This window comes from Taudactylus pleione, unplaced genomic scaffold (genome assembly GCF_031769625.1).
Source record: "Taudactylus pleione unplaced genomic scaffold, aTauple2 ptg001123l, whole genome shotgun sequence".
Classification (NCBI taxonomy): Eukaryota; Metazoa; Chordata; class Amphibia; order Anura; family Myobatrachidae; genus Taudactylus; species Taudactylus pleione.
This window is the reverse complement of record NW_028285524.1, coordinates 4,114,396-4,141,908: the sequence shown is the minus strand read 5'-3', so window position 1 is coordinate 4,141,908 and position 27,513 is coordinate 4,114,396. Positions and strand designations below refer to the sequence as shown.

At 46.9% G+C, this 27,513-nt stretch overlaps 1 protein-coding gene across 2 annotated transcripts in view; it reads left to right on the top strand.

The window, feature by feature from the left end:
- Nucleotides 1–27,513, top strand: part of ASTN1 (astrotactin 1) — a 408,165-nt gene that overhangs the window by 294,728 nt on the left and 85,924 nt on the right. Inside the window, exons 5-11 of one of the 2 annotated variants that reach the window (XM_088461906.1) lie at nt 3,658–3,765; nt 6,756–6,905; nt 7,901–8,068; nt 8,291–8,375; nt 8,826–8,900; nt 11,117–11,254; nt 11,674–11,824. In XM_088461906.1, coding sequence (XP_088318032.1) covers nt 3,658–3,765; nt 6,756–6,905; nt 7,901–8,068; nt 8,291–8,375; nt 8,826–8,900; nt 11,117–11,254; nt 11,674–11,824 — 875 coding nt within the window. Of the gene's footprint in view, nt 1–3,657; nt 3,766–6,752; nt 6,906–7,900; nt 8,069–8,290; nt 8,376–8,825; nt 8,901–11,116; nt 11,255–11,673; nt 11,825–27,513 lie in introns of both variants that reach the window. The other variant, XM_088461905.1, reaches the window with a different exon arrangement.

The following is a 27,513-nucleotide window of genomic DNA, read 5'->3' as shown; positions in this document are numbered from 1 at the left end:
CAATGCGGATGAGAGGTTGCAGGTCTCTAGAGTTAAGGGGGAGACGCCCATCTACTACTATGTCACTTATACACTGCGTATGAGCAGCAATAGTACTAGTGGCCATCTTGGTAAGGGAATGAAGCATCATTCCTGGAGGAGCCATATTGGAGGCTGCGCAGTAGCTCTCTCCACTTTTAACAGAAAAGTCCTTTAAGATGTATTGAACATACGCTTTTATCTTCTAAGCAACTTTATATCAAAGAGGAAAATATATATTTGTGGATGTTATTTTCGTCTTTCTTTTGTGGATTACGCAGGATCTGTGACATTACTCTTGACTGGTTTTCCTGTGCTGTCCTTATCTAATATCAATATCATTCTCTCCCCTACGATTATAATTCAGAATATATCAAGGTTCCGTCCTTGGTCCCCTCTAGTTTTGCACATAATACTTAGGCAAACTAATCAACTCTTACGGTTTAAATCACCATCTATATGCTGATGAAACATTAATGTATATTTCCATTTGCATCATATCTCCTTATTTTATTGCAAATTGCCTTAAATCCATCTCTTCCTGGATGTCTTCCAATTATCTCAAATTAAATGCAGCCAAACCTGAATTAATCATTTTCCCGCCATCTTTATCTGAGATTTCTCAATAGCAATTGACCACTCCACAGTTCACCCAGCCCCCACTGTTTAGTGTCTTGGAATTGCCTGATATCTTGACAAATTAGTGGTCATATTAAAAATCTAATTAAATCCTGTCATGTCCAAACATTGCCAAACTCAGACCATTACTAAATCACTTCACCACCAATGCCCTGTGCATAATTTTGTGCTTTCATTAATGCAATGTTCTCCTTATTGGTCTCCCTTTTATTTAACTGCTCATTTTCCAATGAATCACCTCCGCTCGTGTAACTGCCGCTCATGTAAGATGCCGCCATTACGCACCTTGTCTCACTGCCCTTCTCCATTCTACCGTTTAATGTATTCCCTTTATTTCCATAGCTCTCATGGTTTATTTTTAAATAGTCTTCCCCTCTCACATGAAAGTAACTAGAGGTATGTGACTTTTTGTCTACAAAATAGTTTAATACAGAAAAGTTAAAAAGAAAAAAAAAGAGTGGAAACAATAAATAAAGAGTAAATAGTTAATGCTGATGATTTACTGGGACATCCAGTGGTAACCAGGCATGTGAGGGGCACTGCTAAAAGCTTCAGTAAAAGACAGGTATGCCAGGGACAATGGGTATGATCTGTCGACAGTCATAATGTCGATATAGATCATGTCGACATGTCATCATGTCAGTGTTGACCATGTCGACATTCATCATGTAGATAGTGATGAAATGTTGCCATATTATGTCAACATACTGTGCCTGGTGGCCCAGCCATGACTAACCAGCTGGTGGCTGCAGATGCTCCGACTGGGACTTCAGGGTCAGACCTCCGATTCTCAGGCATTCGGTTGAGAATTTCTCCCCTAATCCCTGCCCCTAACCTTTCCTCTAGTGCCTAACCCTAACCTGCCCCTTCCACAGCCTAACCCTAACCTCCCACAGCCTAACCTTAACCACCCCCCTGCAGCCTAACCCTAACCTCCCGTATCCTAACCCTAACCTACCCCCACAGTCTAACCTTAACCTCCTCCCCACAGCCTAACCGTAACCTCCTCCCGCAGCCTAACCCTAACCACCCCCACAGCCTAACCCTAACCACCCCCCTGCAGCCTAACCCTAACCTCCCGCATCCTAACCTACCACCACAGCCTAACCTTAACCTCCTCCCCGCAGCCTAACCCTAACCTACCCCCCACAGCCTAACCTTAACCTCCACCCCACAGCCTAACCCTAACCTCCCGCATCCTAACCCTAAACTATCCCCCACAGCCTAACCTTAACCTCCTCCCCACAGCCTAACCTTAACCTCCTCCCCACAGCCTAACCCTAACCTCCTCCCGCAGCCTAACCCTAACCTCCCTCCTGCAGCCTAACCCTATTCTCCCGCATCCTAACCCTAACCTACCCCCACAGCCGAACCTTAACCTCCTCCCCACAGCCTAACCTTAACCTCCTCCCCACAGCCTAACCCTAACCTCCTCCCGCAGCCTAACCCTAACCTCCCTCCTGCAGCCTAACCCTAACCTCCCGCATCCTAACCCTAACCTATCCCTCACAGACTAACCTTAACCTCCCCCCTGCACCCTAACCCTAACCTCCCGCATCCTAACCCTAAATTCCTCCCACAGCCTAACCTTAACCTCCTCCCACAGCCTAACCCTAACCTCCTCCTGCAGCCTAACCCTAACCTCACCCTCTGCAGCCAGACCATATCCTCCTGCCTACAGCCTAACCTCCTCCCACAGCCTAACTCTAATTCTGACAATATCGACAGCTTACATCAACATTGTTGCCTTTCTACATTTTGACAATGTCGGCATCATACCTCTCGACATTTTTGGTGTCGACATTATGTGCTCTATCTTTGGGGCCTGTGGTCATAAAGGAATATAAAAATAAATGCATCTTCTTTATTATTCCTCTTTATTATTTTTATAATATATATATTTAAAGCATCACTCTGTAATATTCATAAATATATACTCCAATAGCGTATTTTACACTAGAGCAATTCAATGTTTTATTTAAATGACTGTGGGCCTGATTCAGTACAGATCGCAATTGCGATCGCAGCTGTGTAATCGCACGCAATTAAGCTGCAAAAATATGCTATGTCTGCCAGAGCTCAGCCAGCATAGAGACGCCCACTACTGCTTCTCACATCCATAATACCTCGCAGTCCGGCGTATACATCGGTACCATCAAAGCACATTGGCCTGTCAAGCACAATTACAACAGGTCTGACCCATCGCAGAATTTGCAAGTCTCGTCGCACGCAGTGAGTACTCAGGCTGTGTGTGCAATCGCAGTGGCTAATCTATGCACACCCATGAAATGGCATTCAAATGGACAGGCACGCCTGCGTTCCTCCAACCACTCCCCCGTCACCACCCCCAAACGCTCACGGCCTGTCACTCACTCTGCGATGGACTCCTATCTGCGTGCGTAATCGCTGTGCGATCGCATCACACGCGCAGTGGGGTGCATACGCTTGTACAGTGCTGAACAATCAGATGATCTGCATATGTAGTTGCAATTGCGTACGCTGCTAAATCAGGCTCAGTGTCCTGAGTTTCCTCACCAGTTCAGTCCTGTGACTCTTACTGGTGCAATCGTCCTTCTTTTGCCCTTGATTTGAGTGTAATTAAGATGAAAAATTGTGATGTGTTAATAAGACAATTTCCTGCCATTTTCACATTCCAACAAGTAGCCAATGGCTATCTTCCACTAGCCCGCAGGCCACCCTGCAGGAACGTCTCTAACTACTGCTTTGGAAACTAGATGCAATAGGAGACACATAATAAAGAGACAATTGCTACCAGCTACATAAGATTTCTTGACATATTCTTTTGTGCTTCTTTTAATCTCTGAACGGCCAGCGGCTTTGGAAGTATGTCATTCTGCTATTTTTTACTGGCCCCTCAAGATGTGGAATATGTTTGTGAGAGTTTATTTCATTAGATTATTGCATTGATCTTACACTATACCTCCCTTTGAATCCTATTTTAATCATGCTTATCCAAAGACACTGGCTTGTATCTTACAGCAGGCTCGGCCTTCCTCAACCCTGAAGCAGAGTGCGGTGGGGAAATGGATAGCGAGACTCAGCTAACCTTCTATACCGATCCTTCTCGTAGCCGGAGACGCAGTCGAGGTTAGTCAGACAGTTATCTGTGGTTGAGATTACTTTTACAGTGTTAACAAAGGCTGGTATATAGTGTTTTTCTTTTTTATATATTTATATTTTACATATATCTCTTCTCTCTATATATAAAATAAAGTCCCCGGTTTAGGGGTCTGCCTGTTTGTTTGGGCTAATCTCTTGAACAACTGGACGGCTTTTGATTAGGTTTTCACTCATTTATACAGCATTGGGCTTGGAAGGTTTAGGTGTATGAACCATTCATCTGTGACAAAGAGTCGAGCAGTGACGATTTTAGTTAAGCAGGTGACAGAAAAAAATCTTGCACCAAGCTGATATATAGGAGCTGGCCAGGGTGCTGAAACAGCAAGAGAGCATCTGAGGCTTCGTTTGAAGCAAGTCACAGTAAAAACTGTTGTGCTGTGTGTGTGGGTGAGTGACTGCTACTGCAGGGCCAAGGGCTGCACTCTTATTGGCTCTTTGAGACAGTGACAGCCAATCAGAGCTAGATGATGTCCTTTTGCTTAGCAGTAGCCTAGAGAGGGGAGGGAGTCAGGGACTGGGCATAGTGTCGTCTGAGTCAGATAGAGTGTGAGAGAGTGAGAGACAGCCTCTAATCGACCCATGAAGATGCCCTGATGTAGTCACAGTAGCCAGGAAGGGACTAGGGTAGACATAGCTATCATGAATTATAAAAAAAAACAGCCAATGGAACACCATTGAATGATTTCCATTCGATAGTGGCAAACATGCGACCACCGCCATCAAATGGTAAACCCACTACCATCGTTATAAAACATTGATGGTTAGTAACCATCGGGTTCCGATCTCCATCCCTATGCTGAACCTGTGGGTGGAATCCAGCCACCACTCCTCCACTGTGAAGTTCTCCCTCTCCAGCGTGATGTTACCGCTCAGCCACACGCCTCTGTGAACAGGAGGCATGTCCCATGGATGTCAGCTCTGTTATAGGACAGGGCACCATGGCGAGGAAGCTCAACAGGAAGACTAGGAAATACAGGGTACATTGTGCAAAGAGGACATTGCTCATCGCCATGTTCGGCAGCTGGGGAGGGATGCGCATGGAGGCTGCGGAAATATGCACAGGTGCCCCAGCCCCAGGGGCATGATGCTGATAATGCTTACAGTAGCTGCAATACAAATCTTTCATCCATGATCCTCCTGCCCTTCCCAACACATCCCAGTGCCCGGGCCCCAGCCAGCTGCATGGCAGCAGCAGGGAGGGTTGTGGTGACACTGGTGAGATGCAAGGGGCAGGAGTGAAATGTAGGGGGTGGTGGTGAGATGCAGAGGCCTGTGGTAAGAACCCGTAGCAGGATTGAAAAGCTGGGGCCTGTGGTGAGATGCAAGGGGCTGTGGTGAAATATAGGATGCTGTGGTGAATGCAGGGGGTAGGAGTAAGAAGCAGGAGGCTCTGGTGAGATGCAGGGGACTGTGGTGACATGGCGTAGGTTGTTATGAGACGCAAGGGGCTGTGGCAAGATGAAATGCTACCATGCAAAGCTGGGGCGGGTCGCTGGTATATATTATATATGTATAGTTTTGCTGTGCAATCTTCTTTTGCTTTTGTTTTTTTCTTGTTTCTCTTGAAGTCTAAAGTTTGTGTTAAGTTTTGGTTTCAGAGAAACAAGTTAACTATCTGCACTATCAAATGATTATCTGTTCATGATGTTAAAGGGACATAGGGCCTGATTCACACCCGCTCGCAAGCGGATAGCGCTCGCAAGCGGGTCGATGGTGGCGCACGTGCGCAAACCCTGTAGAGAATGAGAACTTCACTCGCTCCGAGGCTCGCAACAAAACGGGGCAGCTGTGGATGTTGATCGACAGATCGCCCCGTTTTGTAGGCGGGTAGTGGGGATGGCTGCACAAACGGAGGCGTTCCCGAAGGAACGCCTGCCGTTTGTGGGCGGCCTACTGACATCACTCGTGATGTCAGTAGTGGACTTCCTGCTCTATTAGAGCAGGAAGTCCACTCGGCATTGCGAGTGCTGAGACCCTACCTTAGGGTCTCCTCGCAGTGCCGATGGTCGCAGTCACCCACAGCTGTGCGAGCGGCCTCATTCAGAGCGAGCGCTCGCAAATAGCGAGCGCCTCTGAATCAGGCCCATAGTTACCAAAAGTGGGTAATTTGAATTTCTGTTTAAACATAACGTAACCCATAAAGGTCGTTGATATAAAACTCTTAGCTATTTTTTATTTCTAATGTTGCTTGGAAGTGTTAGTCTCGTGTCCTGTTGCATGGTCACAAATGCATACAGAACCCACACTTTACAATAAGCACTAAGTAGCTGCTTTCATTGTTGCGTTGACCTTACACTTTTGACTATGCTGCAAACCTGGGTGTTAACACATCATCACTGGTCCCCTTTGCAGAATTTGGGGAATGGACAGTTGAGCACGTACAAAGTATGTTTCCGTGTAGGTGTCAGTTCTACTTTAACCATTGTACCATAAGCACATTACTTTGCATATCTGCATCTATTAGTATGAGAATGATGTGACTGATCCTTGATGCCCAAATTACTTGATCAGTTGTAAAATACTGTGCTACAGTGCTGTAGTAGCAGAGCTTAGAATGACATTGCCTGCCTCTCTGAAGAATGGCTGAACCAAGTGAAAGTATGGGGACTAGGCGACGGCAGCTTTCAAAGACATCTTTAATTTTAGTGCTAGGTGGTTTAAGAGGCGTCCCCAGGTTGGGGCACCCTAGGCAGCTGCCTAATGGTAGCTCCGGCCCTGAACACAATATACATGCCTTTATTTATGTCCTCTGATCTACATGAGGAAAAAAGGTTGGCCTCATAGAGAAACTCTTTATTTTAGATAATACATCATATATGTGTAAACTAGTAACTTTATAAGCAACTGACATTCTTTTTTTATAGTGATCTATAATTTATAACTTGATCTATGACATAGAGACTGTGCCAGTTGTAGGATTTGCTCACGTTTTCATACTTATGTGTTGTTTTCAGCAGTAGGCTCACCTCGAAGTCCCGTCAACAAGATGACTCTGACGCTCCTCAGTATAACCAGCTGTGTTATTGGTTTGGTGTGTTCGTCCCATATCAGCTGCCCCTTGATTGTGAGGATTACTCTTCATGTACCAGAACATCTCATTGCTGATGGTCAGTATATACCATAAAAGTTGGTAGGAACAACCTATACAATGCCAAGAGTGTGGTTATGGATAACATATGTATATCTGTACAGTTGGCAGGCCTGCTGCATGACTCCTGAAAATCACCCATGATAAAAATGTTTTATATGTCTGGATTCCGTTCTCAGACTCCGCTTAGTTGAACCAGTGCGGCATTTTTACTCATTGATCATCCTAACGTTGCGCACACAGGGTCAGATATAACAGGACGATATGAACGATAATGATATCGTTCATATCGTCCTGTTTTTGGGCCCTTCCAACCCCCAAAAGATGGTCGATGCGAAGGCTCGGATGGTCGATATCGATAATCGCGCATGCATGCAGGCCAACCTGGTCGATAGCGATCATTGACCGCTGGTCGTTATAGTGGTTTGGGTGTTGGTACATGTGCTGAATGTTCGATATCGAATATCCAGCACATACAGGACGATCAGACAACGATATCTGATAGTTGTCTGATTGCTCGGTGTGTATGGAGCTTAACAGTCTTTCTAGCCTTCAAATATGTAGCTATAGTACGAAGCCATGCCGGCCGCAGGTTTTCTTTCTGAGTATTACTCTTTATATAGCACCCACACATACCACTATACTGTACACAGAAGGCCCGATTCAGAGCAAGTCCGCTTTGCATACGGATCTCACACTTTTTAGCAACTACGCAATCGTCAGAGCTTGCATGCACAGCTTTCAGCTACCACGAGCGATTCAGATTCATGTGTATCCACAGCGCAGCAGTGATGGAGTTGGTCCACCCCTGTGGTAGGTTAATTGGCTTCTGACAAAATATGGGAGCAGGAAATGATGTGAATGATGAAATATTTTCTGCCAAGTGCTGCGGAATGGTTGGGTACAGGATGCCGGCGAGGAAAGGAGACGGGGTGAAAGCGATGTTCTAAATCATTGTTGAAATGTTCCAGTATTGTTTTCAATAACTGTCACTTACTTTCCCCTTGAAAATAGGAAGTCGCTTTATCCTGCTGGAGGGCAGCCAGTTAGATGCCAGCGATTGGCTGAATCCTGCCCAGGTGGTCCTCTTCTCCCAGATGAACTCTAGTGGTCCCTGGGCACTGGATCTCTGTGCAAAGAGGATTCTAGATCCCTGCGAGCATTTATGTGACCCCGATACAGGTAATATTATTTACCCGAGTGACTATCAGTGCAGGATTTTCTGCCAGCTACATATTACATGTATATCAGTAGAGTCTTTCTTATGATGCATTGGTTTCATGTCAATCTTGTACATGTGAATTGAACATTGACGATATAGAGTATACCTAGAAATTGTATCCTTACCCTGTCATGTATTATCATGCTCCATATACTGTACAGAACTCCTGTTTCTAATTCCAGGGGAGTGTTTATGCCATGAGGGATACATGAGGGATCCAGTGCACAAACACCTCTGTATACGTAACGAGTGGGGAACCAACCAGGGGTAAGTGCAAGAAGCCAGAACCACTGACGTTACTACATTACAAATATGGCAGCCTCCACCATGCAGGCAGATCTAGCATACATGCGTGACTAATGGAAATGACGTCTCCTTATGTAGTTGAGACTACACACTTATTATACTGTGTCAATGCTTAGTTCTATATGTATACAGATACTAACTCCATATACAATGGTCTTGACAAAGCTGACCGTAGAAGAATTTAAAATTATTGTGTAATAAATACTTTTTGACAGGTGGCAGAAGCGATAAAGTAGCAAAGATGGCGACTCATGTAATCCCCATTTATGTACATACCCTACAGTCTTGTTCACCTAGAAAGTATGATTACTATAAGAACACACAGTGATTATGAAACCTAAGAGTGAAGGTTCTACAGTCATCATTTGGTCTAATCTTACCTATGTACTTATTGTTGCCATTCAATTGCAGCCCATGGCCTTACACCATGTTCCAGAGGGGATTTGACCTGGTCCTTGGGGAGCAGCCAGCAGATAAGATATTCAGGTATAACATCATAAGATCATCATCGCACTGCGTTCTAGGTCTGTATCTGTGAATTGTGGGCCTGATTCAGAGATGTACGTTCATCCGAGGATGAACGCACAACTCCGATGGTTAGGGGTCTGCGCCTTCACATGTGCAGAACGGGTCCTGCAATCACGCTCGCAGACTCCCCAAGCCACAACATGATTGTCATGTTGCAGCATTTGGGGGACGTGCCTGGTCGCTGGAAACAGGGGTGTGTCGCTTCCGTTTTCTGGGAGAGACAAGGCCAGGGTCTGCGTCAGCGGACTCAAATTCCTGGCCTCTTGTGTGACCAGGCACTGGCCAGGCTGTGGGAAGCTTCAGCTCCCGCAGCCTAACCTAAAGAGCAACCAACGCGAGCATCGGTCACGATGGTGATCACAGCCTGCGATGTCAGTCACAGTGCAGGGATTGCAAATGCAGGAAGGAGGTGTCTGACGCCTCTTTCTGCATTTGCATCTGAGATGGACGGATTTGCACAGCTGCTTGTGTGCGTCTCTGCAAATCCGTCCATCTGTGAATCAGGCCCTGTATACGGTTTAGTGTACATAGGACAATGTGTGATAATATCTGACGTTCTGGAAGTGTGGGCTTTACAGTAAGATCATCCCTTGACCTTCACAGCTCCGAGCATCCTCTGTCAACTGACTGCAATGTATTTGTCACAGTCAAAACTATCCCTCACATCTATCTGCAGCACCTCGCAGGCTGACATCAGTCAAGGACTAAAATTTCAGTCATGACCTCCAGGAACTTCCTCAGAGCCATAACAAGTCAGGTTTTGTCCAAGTCATTTGTATGGCGAATATCCATACAATTCTGTACAAGCTAATATTGAAGGAGGTTATATTTAACTCGTATGTCCACTTTTTTTACTTTACAGGAGCAGATTGCCATGATAGGGGGGAGTTGCTTTTCTAAACAGTCTTAGTGACTCAGGGCTGTAGGGAGGGGTGTGCGCCCGGTGCCATCACCCAGGGTGCAGGGCCCTGGGGGTGGCTAAGTCATGTCTCACAGTCCCTTTATCTGGCTTGCCTGGAACGTCATCCTGCGTCCAGGAGCCCTGCTGCAGTGCTGCACGGAGCATTCAAAGGGTGCTGCGTCCACACACCCTGCAGTGAGTAAGGCTGCCCAGAGCATCCTATTGGATATGCGCGCTGATAGTGATAACTGCTACATTAATAAGCAGATGGATGGAGGGGCGGTGCGGACGCATAAATGCTGCCAAGATGTGGATCTATTTCCAAGCGATGCGACCGCACTTAGGGCGCCTGACTTGGAGATGTACACTAATGCCCCTGCAGCTGCGAGATTGTACACAGCGGCTGTGCGCAAAAAAATGCAAACGTAGCAGCCGCCGGCATTTGTATCGAAACGCCCACTGGCTGCTTCGCAAATCCAAGCCACTCCCACTCCGCACAAAGGACGCAGCTTTGGTCGCAGATCAGTTGATATTCCAACTTGTGAGCATCCCCATGGTCGCACAGAATGGCCGCCGTAACAGAGATGTTGGAGTACTGCGTACAGGATCGCAGGTGCAGGCATAGACATGCTCCGAAAACTGTCGATACAACAGAACTGTGTTTGAGTCGCGTGACCATAAACACATGATTCAGCACAAATCACATCATCACCTCTTCACTTTGTGGTGCCTAAATAATAATAATAATAATAAAATAATAATAATAATAACAATAATAATAAAAAATATATAATAATAATAGGTGCATCTTCTACATTAAACATACTAAAATGTGCCCATACTTCCCAACGTTACTAATTGGGGAGTGGATTAGAGAGCGATTTAGGAATATCTGGAACGTGGCCTAGATTCCCCCAATTTTTCAACTGTCCATACCCCCAAGAGGCTGTGACTCCGAACACAAATAATTGGCCTCTGTTCCGTGCTGAGAACAGAGTGTCCTTCTGATATTGATAGATTGCATTCTCATAACTATTGCGCAGTTTGCCCACTCTCCAGGACGCATTAATACTGATGGAGTATGGGCTTCTGTGTACGCTACAGATGTCACAACAAGCCATAGCTCATCCAATGTCATAAAGAGCTATTAAACTGATGCTCAATGATGAGCCCAGGGAGCTACTATAAATGCTGCAATAAAGAGTACTTTACCTGTGCGTGCATATCTATGGAAGAAGGAGCCTTTGACATGTTTTTTCGTCTTTTGACACAGATTTACTTACACTCTGGGAGAGGGGATGTGGCTCCCGCTCAGTAAGAGCTTTGTCATCCCCCCAGCCGAACTGGCCATAAATCCATCAGCCAAGTGTAAAACAGACATGACTGTCATGGAGGATGCCGTGGAGGTCAGGTGAGTGCGTGGGGATACACAGGGGAGGCATAATGGCAGTGTACAGAACCTTTCCCTGTTCTCTGATTAATGGACCTGCTGGTATCAGGGACAAGTAGTGCTAGTAAATAATGGCTCTATGGTGCAATGCATGCTTTGTGACTCGCCCTCATAAACAGCTACTATCTTACAGAGGCAGCAATTCTGCCAGATGATTTGTATGTTCTTATCAACACATCCCTCACTTTTTGCCTCTGTCTCAATCCTTTCCCTCTCCCTTAATCTATTTTCCCCCCCGCACTGACCTCTCTCCTGCCCCTTTCACTGACATGCGGCCTTTTTATTCTAGCTTTCCTTGATTTGATGTATTTCCTCCCTGTCTCTTCCTATCTATCATCTTGCTCCCTGCCTCCTTCCCCTATTGTTTGCTTTGCCCGCAGAGAGGAGCTGATGACCTCCTCCTCCTTTGATAACCTTGAGATTCTGCTCGACTCCTTTGGTCCTGTCCGGGATTGCTCCAAAGGGAACGGAGGGTGCAGCAAAAACTTCCGCTGTGTTTCCGATCGCAAGCTGGACTCCAGTGGCTGCGTGGTGAGATTTGTGGATCTTATTAGTTAGTGTGCATAGAGGGAATGCTTTCAGTGATATGCAGAAAGATAAATGAATAAGGGGACAGATGAAAGTAGAACACTTAAGTTTGGCCACCGCCTCACACCTGTCCCATTCATCCCCAGATGCAATGTTGTAATAAAATTGTGATACATAAATTAGTCCATGTCAATATCTATGTGGCTAAGTTTATCATAGTACTAGATGTCTTTGGATAAGTACATGTATAAGTCCATAGGTTTAACAGGTATCTGTAATGTACCCTTCATTAAACGTTCTATATTGTAAAGTCTTAACAGTAGGACAGTCCCACTAGAAGTGTCTCTTCATCGCACCACTCTTGAGACAACCACAGAACAGGGTACTGAACGGGTTGAAGAATGAGCTCACGTAGTCATCTAGTGATGTTGGGTTTCCTCACTTAGGCCACGTCTAAAAATACACCGCTCTATGAAAGGCAGCCGTAAGCTGGCCACGCACATGGGCACTTTGGCCGACTTGAAACAAACTAGTCTTCAAGCATTGCAGCTTGGGGCTCAGCTAACCAGTATAGATGGCCATAAGCATTATATTGTGGCTTAAAGCATAATTGTCACTTCCACAGAGTGGGCCTGATTCTGAGTGGGACACAATGGGGGTGTAAGGACACATCTTGCGGATTGCAGCAGACTGTGCATGTGCTGTAGAAAGAAATCGGCAATTGCGCATGCGTTGAATCAGAAATGCGCACACGGACAGAGAACGCAACTGATGACAGATTGTTTAGACCACAACATGTGGACGCACTGAACTGTTCCGTCCAGCTGGAGTGTCATGGGTGTGTAAGCCCAGTGATGGTACCCTGGGGCTAGATGAATGTTGAGTATTATCAATATTGATGTAAATGAGTCACTTGGCACTAGCGAAAAGCACTAAGGCCTGAGTCATGAAGTGCCTCATTGATTTCACTGATACCTAGTGAAATGATAGTGTACTGAGTTGTAGCTAGGGGCGGACCGCAGGGGCAAGAGCCCAGGAAAAGCTGGAGTCATTGCACAATATCCCATTGGGAAAAACATCAGGAGTGGACTGCACCAAGGGCCTAATTCTTGTTTGTATACAATTACATTAGCAATTGCAGTTTGTTTAGACTTTGGAACTGCTAATCTTAGCAAGTGAAGCTTCTGCCTAGAACAGAAGATAGACGCCCACCGGAGCTATCGCAAACTCATTCACAAATACATACACATACGCAGACTATACGCAAGAGGACTGCTGGGGTGGCCCTATGGCTACGCAGATTGGCCGCTGCGCTAGCATCACAGGAGCCATGTTTCACTAATTACACGATTGCAGCTGATAACGGATACACGCCCTGAAAACAGCCATGACACGCCAGCGTTTTTCCAACCACTCTTCGTTGACACCTCCAAACGGTCCATTTCTGCCAATCACTTTGTGATTACATCCTTACTGTGAGCGATATCGCAAAGTTAACTTGACGTGTGCGCTGTCCGAACGCTGTGCATGCAGAGTCAGCAGATAATCGCTCAGTTGCGTGAACATCGCCATTGCATACAAACATGAATCAGGCGCAGAATGAACAAAAACCTATGTACTATAGTGGAGTTGTCATAATCTTGTGTATCTTGTGTTGTCAGAATCTTGGTAAAAAAATGGAGTGGTATAGAATTTTGCAAAGGGAGGGTATAATAAATACCAAACTCGTTACAAAAATGTATGTAAAAAGTCTGCTCATTACTGCTGGTTCCGCCGAGGTTTGGGGGTATGATTCATATAGTCCAAACAGTGTTGTAACAGGGTATCTGGTTCCACCGAGGTTTGGGGGTACAATTCATATAGTCCAAACAGTGCTGTAACCCTGGTAGCTAGATGCAGGGTCCATGGGGCAGCGATGGTGAGACCCCCAGGGCCCTGCGCTGTGTGTAACCACACCTCTCACACACCCCTGGTTTATAAATGTACTGGATTCTGATGATAGAGTGTACTGTATGTATTTGCGTGGTAGACAACTGAGACTGGGGCAGGGAATAATGTGGTGGAATAAACATTCTCTGTACAACGCTGCATAATATGTAAAGAAAAACCTTAATAATAACAATAAAATACAATTTACATATTTTAACATTACTTTAAATAGTTTAAATAAGCAAATGTCTATGCTGCCTATGCACCCTAGTGCTTTAATACAATATACTTTTCCAGAACCTGCAATCAGCAGCGACAAAACGTTTTCCTTTCTTCTCCTTATTGGTGATCGGTTAGCTGTATATATATACACACACACAAGTAATGAAGTGGGCATGGAAGTCTGCTAAAAGAACAAGAAGAATGTAATTGTAGGGCAGCATACAATCATTTTTTTATTTCTGAACTGAAATAAGCTGGGAAAGCTCTTTGATAACATTTGTCCCTAAGCATCACGGGAATTGGCCAAGTCTACCGGCATATAATAGACCTATCTCCCGACCTAGTAAGTGCCAATATTAACCCCTTCACAGCAGCTGCAGAGTGTTTCCCCACGTCCCCTTGACATTGAAGGGGTTAGAAAGTCTGAGATCTGCAAACTCTTTTGCAATATGTGGCTCCTAATGGCTTTAATACATCACAGTCATCTGGTTCAGTTAACTGGGTCATATGGCATGCACCAGGAGTAATCTGGTGCACTGTAACACATTACACGCGTTTAATAGACATTAAACATCTAGTCCACCTCTGCAGTGATTGTATATGAATCATATTCATCAAATATGTATGACTGCCACAATGTGAGTTATCTGAATGCTGTGTGAATTACACAGATAGGAATCACACAGTCTGAGCCCTTAGCAGTGACTATTTTAGTTATTTATCCAGTGCCAAAAATCTCTTCTTCATGTCCCGAGAGTCGTGATTGCAGATAGTTTCCAAAGACTTTCCTAATGGTCATGAGAAGTCTGAAAGTTTTAGAAGGGCGTATATTTCTCCAAAACTGCATGCAGGTTTATAGGCATCTTGCAGTACACACAACACCTATATATTGTGGACATACTTCATCTGTCTATATTGAGGGTTCAGTATGACATCATAAAGGGTTGTGAATTAATTGGGTCAAACCGTCAAATGAAATAAAAGTTTGTCCCTTGACTGAAAGCAAGGGCAGTGCAATAAACCTATAGGGGACTATTTAATGGTGCATATGGCAATGCTGCTCTGTAACCCATAGCAACCATCCAGATATCAGCTGTTGTTAGTCTGATTACACTAGACTGCCAGAAGCCGATATCCGATCCACACCTCTCCACTGTCTTGTTATAGATACTTTTGTTCCAATGGGAAGTTGGGATATACCAGTGTTGGCTAACCTTGACACTCCAGCTGTTGTGGAACTATATATCCCAGCATGTCCTGCCACAGTTTTAGCATGCCCTAATAGAAAAACTGTAGCAGTGCATGCTGGGTTATGTAGTTCCATAACAGCTGTCAAGGTTAGCCAACACTGGGATATACAGTATGCTGCTGTGCACTATGGGCCTGATTCAGAGATGTTCCGATATTTACGCAGTCGACTGATTATCGGCCGACTGCGCATGCGTCACGGTCGTACTGCGCATACGTCAAGGTACCTTTACGGTGCCGCTCGCTGTGAGGATGACTTTGCAAAGTGATTGACAGTCAGGGACCGTTTGTGGGAGGTAACGGGGAGTAGCAGCAAAAAAAACCACAGGTGTGTCCCGGGTATTGTCGGGGCGTTTCGTAGCCTGCGTCTGCGATCCCGTATGCATATAAAGTGGTTCCGGTGTCTCAGCTCAGGCAGCCAATCTGCATGACCATAGAGCTGCTTAGATAGCCAATTAATCGAATGATCTGCGACGGTGGCTGCGTCTTTGTAGGCGTTTGCTTGGATCTGCTAAGCTGCCGGTGGGCGTCTCCGTACATTTCCAGCTGGCTACGCCATTAATGTCTCTTAGCACAGCAGCTGCGAAAGCATTAGCATACATCTCTATATCAGGCCCTATGTACACACAATTGTCACGTCACACTAAGGGCATGCACAGAGCTATGGCAGCACTGGGATGCCCCCCAACTCTCTTCCAGAACCCTACACACACCCCTTCAGTGCTGTGAGCACTTGCCACTGCTTTGTGTGGAATTGATGGGGCCACGTTTAGTGGGACATATCTCTCAGCTGTCCCCAAACCAGTAGACATATTAGACATTGGGAGGGTTCCCTCAAAAGCCTAAGAAGCCTGTTTAGTAAGTATCGGGATTTGGTCCCTATAATTAATCATAAGTTCTTATTGCCACTTATCATGGCAGTAAGAAATTCGGTATGGCCGGCACAGGAATCACGCAGGGATAGCATCTCTGATAGAGGCCTGTCCCTACGATGTGTAAAAGTAAGCTGAACATTAATGCGATCATTTTACTTGCTGGTTTGGCGGTGGCTGTGCTACTGCGAATGCATGGTCATTAGACCATGCATGTGCGAGCGCCCATGGCAGGTAGGGATCCTATCAGTCCCTCTCCCGGTAACTTTTGAAATGTATAGCTTATAGCAGCCCCCATATAATCCTATGGGGGCAAGTAGTGCAATCGGAATCTCCAATATTTGTTGTCGGACACTTTACATACATCCTGGGGATTACATTTTGCAGGCAATTTGAACTTTTTAAATAAATATGTATATAAAGTTGGGTACACACTAAACGATGTGTGTACCCAGCGATCTCGCCGACGATCCCAGCGTTGAAGCGCCAACATATCGGGCGGTCCATACACACTGGGAGATCTGGTGCCCAACCGCCCAAAATGCTGGCCCCCCGCTTAGCGCTGCATGGGATTGTCAGCCGCATCGACTGATCTTACATGCTGCACATAAGATCAGGCGATGAGGTTGACGACACCACGGGAGCGCACACTACACCATGTACTGCATACACACTACATATATTTTAACGATTTGTCGTTCCGATGTGTCGGAATCAGCCAAATCGTTAAAGATATTGTGTAGTCTGTAGGGGCCTTAAGTCTCATTATCCACTGACATCTGTTCAACACAGAACAGTCCATAGTTCTGACAAAAAAATAGTAATGTGGATTTCTCTGGCAAGAGACAGGGTTGCCAGTACATGAGATGCAGGGTGCTGCTGATACGGGACCAGGAGAAGAGGGGGCCCGACAACAGGCAATCAGCCCTTGTTGCAGACCACGTATGCCCAGAAGAGGCCCCTTATGAGAGTAAAGTGGGGTGTGGGTCGGTTGGCTAGACTAAGAGCAGCTTTGCTGGTCCCAGTGGCGGATCTACATTTTTGGGACCCTGAAGCTTGAACTGTTATGGGACCCCTTTGCAACCAGTAACAATAGGGCAACATCCAACAAGGTCCAAAGGGCCTTGCTGCCCTTGCAAAGACCTTGAGGCCCAAATGGCAGAGATGTAGAAACCCCTCAGAGAGTGAGACTGTAGATAGATGTAGAAACGCCCCAGAGTGAGACACTGTAGGAAGATAAATGCAGAAACCCCCCAAAGAGTGAGAGACTGTAGATAGATAGATGTAAAAAAAAAACAGAGAGTGAGAGACTGTAGATAGATAGATAGATAGATAGATAGATGTAGAACCCCCCCAGAGGGAGAGACTGTAGATAGATAGATAGATAGATAGATAGATAGATAGATAGATAGATATAGAAACCCACCACAGAGTGAAACACTGTAGATAGATATATGTAGAAACCCCCCAGAGAGTAGATGGATGTAGAAACCCCCCAGACAGAGAGAGACTAAAGATAGATAGATGTAGAAACCCCCCAGAGAGAGAGACTATAGAGTGATAGATGTAGAAACCCCCCCAGAGAGTGAGAGACTGAAGATAGATAGATGTAGAAACCCCCCCCCCACCCCCCCCCCGACGTCTGGCAGAGGTGACAGCACAAATAGAGATGGGAGCATCTAGTGGCACCTAGCAGTACTGCACTCAGCAGTAACACTGACAGCAGCTCTCTATTCTGCGCCCAGCCTGCTCATAAGAGCCATCCTCTGGTAGGAGCTGTAGATAGAGTGTCTGCCGGCCATTACTGATGGGGGGGAGGGGGGTTTCTGGGTTCTCAGAAACCCCCCCTACATGCACTACTGTAGAACATATTTTAAGGTCAATATTAAGTACTTCAACCCTTTGGCTTATTTTATTTATTATTACCAGTTATTTATATAGCGCACACATATTCTGCAGTGCTTTACAGAGAATATTTGGCCATTCACATCAGTCCCTGCCCCAGTGGAACTTACATTCTATACTCCCTATCATACGCACACACAAGGATTAATTTGTGTTGGGAGAAAATTAACCTACCAGTATATTTTTGGAGTGTTGGAGGAAACCCACGCAAGCACAGGGAGAATATACAAACTCCACACAGGCTTATGATTCTATTACTAAAATAACTAGGGATGTGCGCCGACACCCATGTTTTGGTTTTGGATCTATATCTCCTTTAAGGTTTTGGATCTGGATTTGGTTTTGCAAACCACCCTCAAGTGTTTTGGTTTTGGCTTTGGATTTGGATTTGTAATAATAAAATAATAGAAAAGTTTTAAAAACAGCTAAAATCATGTAATTTATGCAAATCAAAACCCAAAATTCGGATTTCAAATCTGAATTCCGAACCGCAAAAAGATCAGAACCGCGACCTGGATTTCCCCGGATCTCCTCAGGAGATTAGAACCGCGACTCAGATTTACCCGGATTCACGAAATTCGGGTGGATTCGAATTTCTTGAGAACCAAACCGCACATCTCTAAAAATAACCTTATTTTAATAACACACTCTTAAAAAACTCAATTGATTTTGTTGAAAAATTCACTTATTACAGCAAAATTTGCTTCAGGCCCCTCTGGGCTTAGGGTCCCTGAAGCTTAAGCCTCCTTAATTTCACAGTAGATCCGCCTCTGGCTGGTCCCATAACCAAATTTAGCTATGGGGTAAGCAATCCACTGCCAAGAGACCACCTCTGTTACCAAGGTGTGAACCAACAAAGTTAAAATTTTTATGTCTACCGGGAGAATTAAAAAGAAGAGCAACCACATCACAATGTGGCCCATAATATCTAGTAATATGGAGACAGCAGCCCCTGCGGTGGCTTGGGGGCACGGAGGCTTGTGGGGCGCTGTGGCTTGGGGACTGCAGATTCCATGCGGGCTAGCAGTTTGCATGAAATCTGCTGAAAACTGCCCTCCAAAAATGGCCGCCGCCTAGGAGGAGACAGATTCCAGAGGTCCTACTGGACCTCTAGCGTCTGTTAGGCTAGCGCATAGCGCCAAGAACCAGGGCCGTAGATAGGTTGCCCCGTGCGCTCCGCCTCCTCCTCATCTTGTCTAATGTATAGTGCCCCTATCAAACAAGACACCACCCCCCCGACCATGGTGACATGACCTCCCCCAATAACTTTGAAGATCGTTGCCTTCAGCCGCCTCAATCCAAGAGGAGCAAGTGTGCAGGGGGAAGAGACAGGCAGCAGCAGCGCTGAGGAAAGCAGAACAGGAATGGTAAGCAGCTAAAGTGGGGCAGTACGGCTGGGGTGGGCATAGGGTAGCGTTTCTAACCTCTCCTTACCCTGCACTCTATGCTGTACATGAGCCATATTGTCAGTGAGGATCACAGTGAGAAGCCAATGTGTACTTGTGTGAGGAGGGGCTTATTAGTACTGGCAGCCTGGATCCATGTGTATATGTACAGTGTATATATATATATATATATCTATATCAGTGTGTATGTGTATATAATGTGACACAGTCAGAATAGGGGTCCCTCTCCTGGGGTAGATGGACTCCCTCTTTACACACACAGCAGCTGTAGAAACAGGAAACAAGTCTGCAGAGGCGTCACTAGGGTTGGTGTCACCCGGTGCTGTAACTCATGGTGACACTCCCACCGCCACCAAAACAAAATCAGGACCAAGGTGCGAAGCTCCACGCTCTCTCCCCCCTTACCAGTCCAAAAGTCAAATACTCACACTGCAGTGCTCATCCCAGAATGCCGGGCGCACCCGGGGGGCATGATGACGCCAGCCTTCCCCCACTTCTGTGTCCCCAGACTGCCAGGCCCCACTTCTGTGTCCCCAGCCATCCACCCCCCCTTCTGTGCCCCCAGCCAGCCTTCCCCCACTTGTGTCCCCATCCAGCCTTACCCCACTTGTGTCCCCAGCCAGCCTTCCCCCCCTTCTGTGTCCTCTGCCAGCCAGCCTTTTATCCTCAGACAGCCACCTTGTTTCACTTACCTTCTTCTTGAAGGCTCCTCTCTTCCAGCAGCGGTGGCGGTGGGTGGAGTAGTGACGGGAAGCGGGCTCCTGAGCTCCTCTCTTTCAGCAGCGGCGGCGCAGTCACGCGCCGCGCGCTGTCTTAAAATAAAAAAGAAACCTTCCAGCATGACAGTCCGGGACGGGCGGTTGCCGCAAAAGTTGGTGGGGTGTGGGCGGGCAGCGGGCGGATCCCCTGCCCGGGACCCAGCTCCTTGCATGGCCACTGATATGCTCCGCCTCTCTCAGCGGCCCTGCGGGACGGGTATCTCATTGACAGTGGGGGAGGGTGCAGGCAGCTGTGTGACGGTGGGTGAAGTGTGTTTTTTTTTTATGTCACCCCCTTGGAGGATGACACTCGGTGCAGCCCGCACCCGCCTTGTGACGCCACTGCAAGTCTGGGGTTCTCGTACAAACTGGTCGACGGCAGTCTTTATTGTGCCAAATGAATATAAGCATAAACAAAACATAAACATAAGTCCTAGCCCGGCTGGGCATTAGCTATACAGCAGATTCCCTCTCTATAATAATGGTAGGGCCTATTGCCCTCACCATCAACAAAACACATGCACAGTACTTACAAGGAAAGTAACCAAGTGTCTCTGAACAGGCTAGTCTGCCAGCTCTCCCAGGTGTGAGACACTCAGCCACAAACAAAGCCAGCTTATATTAGCCTTTTCCAGCTGCAAGCCCTAATGAGCCTGTTACCAGGCTGAAAGGCCCAAAACCTGTAGTGGCCTGTGGATGGAGCCCTCCATCTCCTCACATCCACACCCCCAGGACCCAAACCGGCCTTTCTCTAAAGCCGACATGACAGGAACCTAGGACATACATAGAAGCCATTCCACACTTCTCCAGTGCTTCTACCACAATATATATATATATATATATATATATATATATATATATATTGTGATAGGATCACTGGTAAAGTGGTCTATGGCAGGTACATTTGTCCCAGATTCCTGTCTTATGTGTTTTAAACCCCCAAGAGAAAGTCTGCAGTGTAGCAGGCTTGAGTCTCGGCTTTTTGAAAAGCCGGTTTGGGACCTGGGGGTTGTGGATGAGAGGAGAGGGAGGGCTCCACCCACGGCCACTCCAGGTTTTGGGTCTGGCAGCCTGGTAACAGGCTTGTTAGGGTTTCCACCTGAGAGTGGCCAATATAAGCCTAGTGTGTTTAGGGCTGAGTGTCTCATCTGGGAGAGCAGACAGGGAGTTTGCTCAGAGACACTGGAAAAACCTATCTGTGAGTGTTGTGCTGTGCCTTTGTTGCTGGTGAGGGCATTAGGCCTTGCCAGGTTCTGGTAGTGAGGGAACCACCTGTAAAGTTAGAGCCCAGCCAGGGCTAGGATTTATGTTTATGGTTTCTTTTTGTTATTTCTGTTTTGCACAATAAAGACTGGCACCTACCAGCTTGTACTCGAATCCAGTCTGGCGTACTGTTTCCCGGCTGCTGTGTGTGTAAGGAAGGAGTCCCCTACCCAGGAGAGGGACCCCCTAACCTGACTGTGTCACAATATGGTGGAGAATGCGGGCAACCACACACACTGAAGTTGCAGCGAGAGGAAAACTTTCCGTTTAGAAATTAAAGGGACAGACACCCAATTGGTGAGTGTGGAAATAACACTGTGTCCTTGGAGTCCCATAGAGGAGGCGTCAGCCAATGCTCAGAGAGGCAAGGTTCAGCTTCCAACCTACACCCCAGGACAAAATGGAGGACATTATTAAGGCCTTGCTCCAAGCTACAGCAGCTCAGCAGGAGACAAACAAACTTCAGCAGGAATCTACCAGAGCTCAGCAGGAGATGAACAAACTTCAGCAGGAAGCTACCTGGGCTCAGCAGGAATCCACCAGGGTGCAACTGTTGGCCTTGGAGACAGCCCAGAGGCAACAACAGGTCGCCATCGAGGAAACCCGCCAGGCCTTAGCGGAAAACAGCCAGGCCTTAGCGGAAAACAGCCAGGCCATAAAAGAGGTGGTACAGCACCTGGTTGCCCAGCCCAGAGATGTTACTACTGGTCCTCCCACCACCACTCACTCCATACGAGCCAGTCACTTCCTCCAAAAGATGACTTCGGGCGATGATGTGGAGGCCTACCTCACCGCATTTGAAAGAACGGCCAAAAGGTAGAGTTGGCCCAAGGAGCAGTGGGCAAGTCTGGTGGCACCTTTTCTGTCTGGGGAGCCACAAAAGGCCTATTTCAACTTATGCCTGGCTGATGCCAAGGACTATAAAAAACTAAAACAGGAGATCCTAACTCGCTTGGGATTCACCACCTTTGTTCGTGCCCAATGGGTCCACCGCTGGGAGTTCCATATGGACAAGCCTCCACGTTCACAGATGCATGACCTCGTCCATCTGTCCTCAAAATGGCTACAGCCCGAGATGCTGACGGGACCACAGATCGTGGAAAGGGTCGTGATGGACCGGTACATGCGATCATTACCTGTGACTCTGCGCAAGTGGGTGAGCCATGCAGACCCTAAGTCCACGGACCAGTTGGTCGAGCTGGTGGAGAGGTACGTGGCGGCTGAGGAGCTGATGAGTATGCCCCACCGAGCCCCGATGGCGCACCGGCGAACTCCCACAGACACTGGTAAGACTGTTCCAGGGGAGAAGGGTGCTGGGCGGTGAAATGTACCTAAGACTGAGGGTGTAGAACCTGGAGACAGGCCTGACAGGCCAGGAAGGTTCTTTCCCCGTAAACGAATAGACATTAATATGACTCTGTGTTTCCGATGTGGTGACTTTGGCCATATTGCCGCTAATTGTTCACTTACAACTGAACCTATGCAATGTGATACTGCTCATGTCTACCGCAGGGCTTCTTTCTTTGCACAGACAGCCTGTACGGCTGACCGGCAGGCTGAGACTGATAAGCACATGTGTGTACTCGCTGTAGATGGCAACCGAGTAGAGGCACTGTTAGACTCTGGTAGCTTGGTGACACTTATGAAAGCTTAGCTGGTGAACCCCTTGAGGCATAAAGGGAAAACTGTTGGTGTGACCTGCATACATGGGGATACTCGATATTATGTTACTGCCGAGGTGAACATCGAGACACCATGTGGTTCTGCTATAGTTTCTGTGGGTTTGGTGCATGGTCTGATGTACGATGCAATATTGGGGAGAGACTTTGCTCACTTCTGGAAGTTGTGGGAAAGCCGTTTTGTTCCAGAAGTGAACAACCCCGATCCATTTGTGAAGGTTGTCGATGTAGTGGAGGAGGGAGTTTCGTCTGAGTTATTCCCTTTTTCTACTATGGTTGGCGAACTAGAGAATGCGGAGCGTGACGGTGGCCCGCCAACTGATGTGCCTCCCATTGAGGTGGGAAGTGTTGTTGGGCCAGTTGATCGTCTGCCTGATTTAGAGGTCAGAAGAGAGGTCTTTGCCGTGGAGCAGTTGAATGACCCTACTTTGGTAAAAGCCAGGAGAATGTAAAAGTAGTTGATGGTAAACCTGTAGACCCTGATATTCCTTTGTCCTATCCCCACATGGCAATGTGTCAGGATTTGTTATATCAGGTGACTAAGAAGGGGAAAGATAGAACGGTACTGTCGGCCGTCCGAGCCCCTCCAGTAAATCCAGGGCCCTTAGTTCCCGAAGTGACAGTGGCAAAAACCCTGTTGGCAATTCAACAACAAGAGGTCAAGGAGTTTCTGATCAGAAATAGGGTGCTGTTCTCTGACGTATCTGGGAAAACCTCGGTCATTAAACATGACATCATCACTGACCCAGGGGTTAAAGTTAATCTAAAGCCCTATAGGTTACCAGAAGCACAAAGAGAATCGGTGTCGAAAGAAATTAAACATATGCTAGAGTTAGGGGTTATTGAAGAATCACATAGTGAATGGTCAAGTCCCATTGTGTTGATTCCAAAGCCCGACGGGAGTGTGCGTTTCTGCAATGACTTCCGAAAGTTGAACAGTGTTTCAAAATTCGATGCCTACCCGATGCCAAGAGTGGATGAACTGATTGAGAGACTACGGACGGCAAGGTATTTAACCACTCTTGACCTAACCAAAGGGTATTGGCAAGTACCGTTAACCGAGAGCGCCAAACAAAAGACAGCTTTTTCAGCGCCAGAGGGCTTGTTTCAGTACAAGATGTTGCCCTTCGGGCTACATGGGGCACCTGCTACCTTTCAAAGAATGATGGACAGGATTCTAAGGCCCCATAGATGGTATGCGGCTGCTTATCTGGATGACGTGGTCATTCATAGTCCTGATTGGCAGTCTCACTTACCCAGGGTACAAGCAGTGTTGGACTCCATCTATAAGGCAGGTTTGACAGCCAACCCAAAAAAGTGTTGTCTAGGCATGGAGGAAGTAAAATATCTGGGATACACCATTGGCAGAGGCCTGATAAAGCCTCAGCTCAATAAGGTTGATGCCATACAAAACTGGCCGCGGCCTCTGAATAAGAAGCAGGTGAGAGCCTTCTTGGGAATTACGGGGTACTACAGGAGGTTTATACCCAACTTTGCCACCATGGCAGTCCCACTGACTGACCTGACCAAAGGCAAACAAAAAGTCATGGTGGAATGGAGTCGTGAGGCAGAAAAAGCTTTTCAGGAGTTGAAAGTAGCGTTGTGTTCCCAACCAGTCCTGATGACTCATAATTTTGACAGGGAATTCATAGTACAAACCGATGCATCAGAAGTAGGTATAGGAGCAGTCCCGTCCCAGAACAAGGAGGGTGAGGAACACCCTATTTTCTATCTAAGCAGAAAGTTTAAATTGATCACTGACCATGCCCCTCTGAAGTGGATGTCCGAAAATAAGGACAGTAATGCGAGAATTACAAGATGGTTATTGGCGTTACAAACTTTTAAATTTTCAGTGGAACACAGGCCAGGAAGCCAGCTGGCCAATGCTGACGCGTTGTCACGCGTTCATTGTTTGGGGGCTTCAGTTGTTCCGCCCCACAGGTCGAAACAAAGGGGGGGGATATGTGATAGGATCACTGGTAAAGTGGTCTATGGCAGGTACATTTGTCCCAGATTCCTGTCTTATGTGTTTTAAACCCCCAGGAGAAAGTCTGCAGTGTAGCAGGCTTGAGTCTCTGCTTTTTGAAAAGCCGGTTTGGGACCTGGGGGTTGTGGGTGAGAGGAGAGGGAGGGCTCCACCCACAGCCACTCCAGGTTTTGGGTCTGGCAGCCTGGTAACAGGCTTGTTAGGGTTTCCACCTGAGAGTGGCCAATATAAGCCTAGTGTGTTTAGGGCTGAGTGTCTCACCTGGGAGAGCAGACAGGGAGTTTGCTCAGAGACACTGGAAAAACCTATCTGTGAGTGTTGTGCTGTGCCTTTGTTGCTGGTGAGGGCATTAGGCCTTGCCAGGTTCTGGTAGTGAGGGAACCACCTGTAAAGTTAGAGCCCAGCCAGGGCTAGGATTTATGTTTATGGTTTCTTTTTGTTATTTCTGTTTTGCACAAGACTGGCGCCGACCAGCTTGTACTCGAATCCAGTCTGGCGTACTGTTTCCCGGCTGCTGTGTGTGTAAGGAAGGAGTCCCCTACCCAGGAGAGAGACCCCCTAACCTGACTGTGTCACAAAATATATATATATATATATATATATATACTGATGTATATAAATATATAGAGATAGTATGCTGTTCCACTGCCTTGCATTACCCTTCTGTTCTCCTCAGTTTTAATGTTACCCCCTCCTTTTTAATTTGTTCAATTTACAAGTGGGGACAGGCCTGATGATGAGTGTGGGGCTGTGCTGTCATAGGCAAGGCTGAAAGAGTTGGGACCCCCCCCTTGTTGCTATTTCATATTCAGTAATTAATTAGATTTCAGAGACAGGGGGTCTTAAGTGCCCTAGGCCCCCCAAGGGCTTAATCCAGCTCTGTTATTTGGGGGTACTATAGTGTGGAAATGCTCTTTTTTTGGTCTGCAATTGGGGGGTGGGGGCACCAAAGCTTTTTCTGGCACAGGGCACCAAAATGTCTAGTTACGGCTCTGCCAGGAATGCTGGCCCTGCCGCGAGAAAATGCAGAAAGCTGCATCTTCTCCCGTGAAACCCCTGGCAACGAGTAGAACCCCTGGCAATGAGCATGGAACTCCTGACAACAAGCATGAAACCCCTGGCAACAAGTATGAAATCCCTGGCAACAAGCATGAAACCCCTGGCAACAAGCATGAAACCCCTGGCAATGAGCATGAGACCCCTGGCAATGAGCATGAGACCCCTGGCAATGATCATGAGACCCCTGGCAATGAGCATGAGACCCCTGACAACGAGCAGGTAATTTAAACTTTTTCACTGGGAGCCAAATTGCGTATAAATGGCCCTGTATTAATTTTACCAAAATTCCATTGGGGGGGACGTCAGAAACTTTTTTGGCAGGGGGGAGCAAAATTTATAGTTACGCCACTGAGTGACAGGAAAGTTATGGGGAGGGGGGAATAATCTTATGTATCTGTCCTGTTCCACATTGCACCAGGTCAAACTATAGTAAGTCTGGAGGATATACTCTCATTCACCACCCCTGCAGTCGCACTGAGACCCAGCCATTTGTCAGTGTGTTCGAAACCCTGTTCCCCTTGTAGGCAGACATTACTTTGGCAGGTGGCAGCGGTGTGCGATGGAGGTTAGTTCCCAGGGTATATCAACTTAACCAGGGAATGGTTTATTAACCAGTAGAAATAGAGACAGGACAACAAAGGGTAAATGGTATATTTTAGCAGGCACAGGATGCAAGGAAGAGCCAGTAACAGCTAGGAGCGTTAGAGGGTTGTACTGGTATCTGTAGTGCGCCTAGTGCACTCACTCTCTATAGATATACAGTGGTGGCAGCAGGATCTTTGATATACACAGCAGTGGTGGCACAGTGTATCTGTGGGCTATATACAGTCAGTCTCAGACACTCAGGAACATGTCCGTTATAGAAGGACAGCACCTGCGGTAACTCCCTCATGTGCAGGTCAGAGGTTGCACCTCCCGGAGGCTGCTCCAGATCCTAGTGCCCGACGCCTCTGTACAACACAACAGAGGTAGCGCAAAGCGATCCTCTAACACCCTTCACCTCCACTCAGTGCTGGTGACTCAGGTCAGCACCACAGGGAGCTTAATGTGAATATATAGCAAACATAGTTTGCCAAAAATAATTTTGGAAGGAGGATGATTTGAAATTAGGAAATTAGGTATATGATCCCTACTGTGCAACTTTTTGGAAACCATTCTGCACAAAAATCATGGGGGCGGGGCTTAGCACCGGGGGCAGGGCTTAGCGCCGGGGGGGAAGCAGCGGCGGCCGGTCGGCGCATGCGCGGGCACTTTGTCACGGTATGTTTTACGAAAATACCGTGACTAGTGTGCGGATGGAATTCGCAGGGACAGAGCTTTATCACATGTTCTGTCCCTGCAAGATATTTGTAGTAAATCCCAGT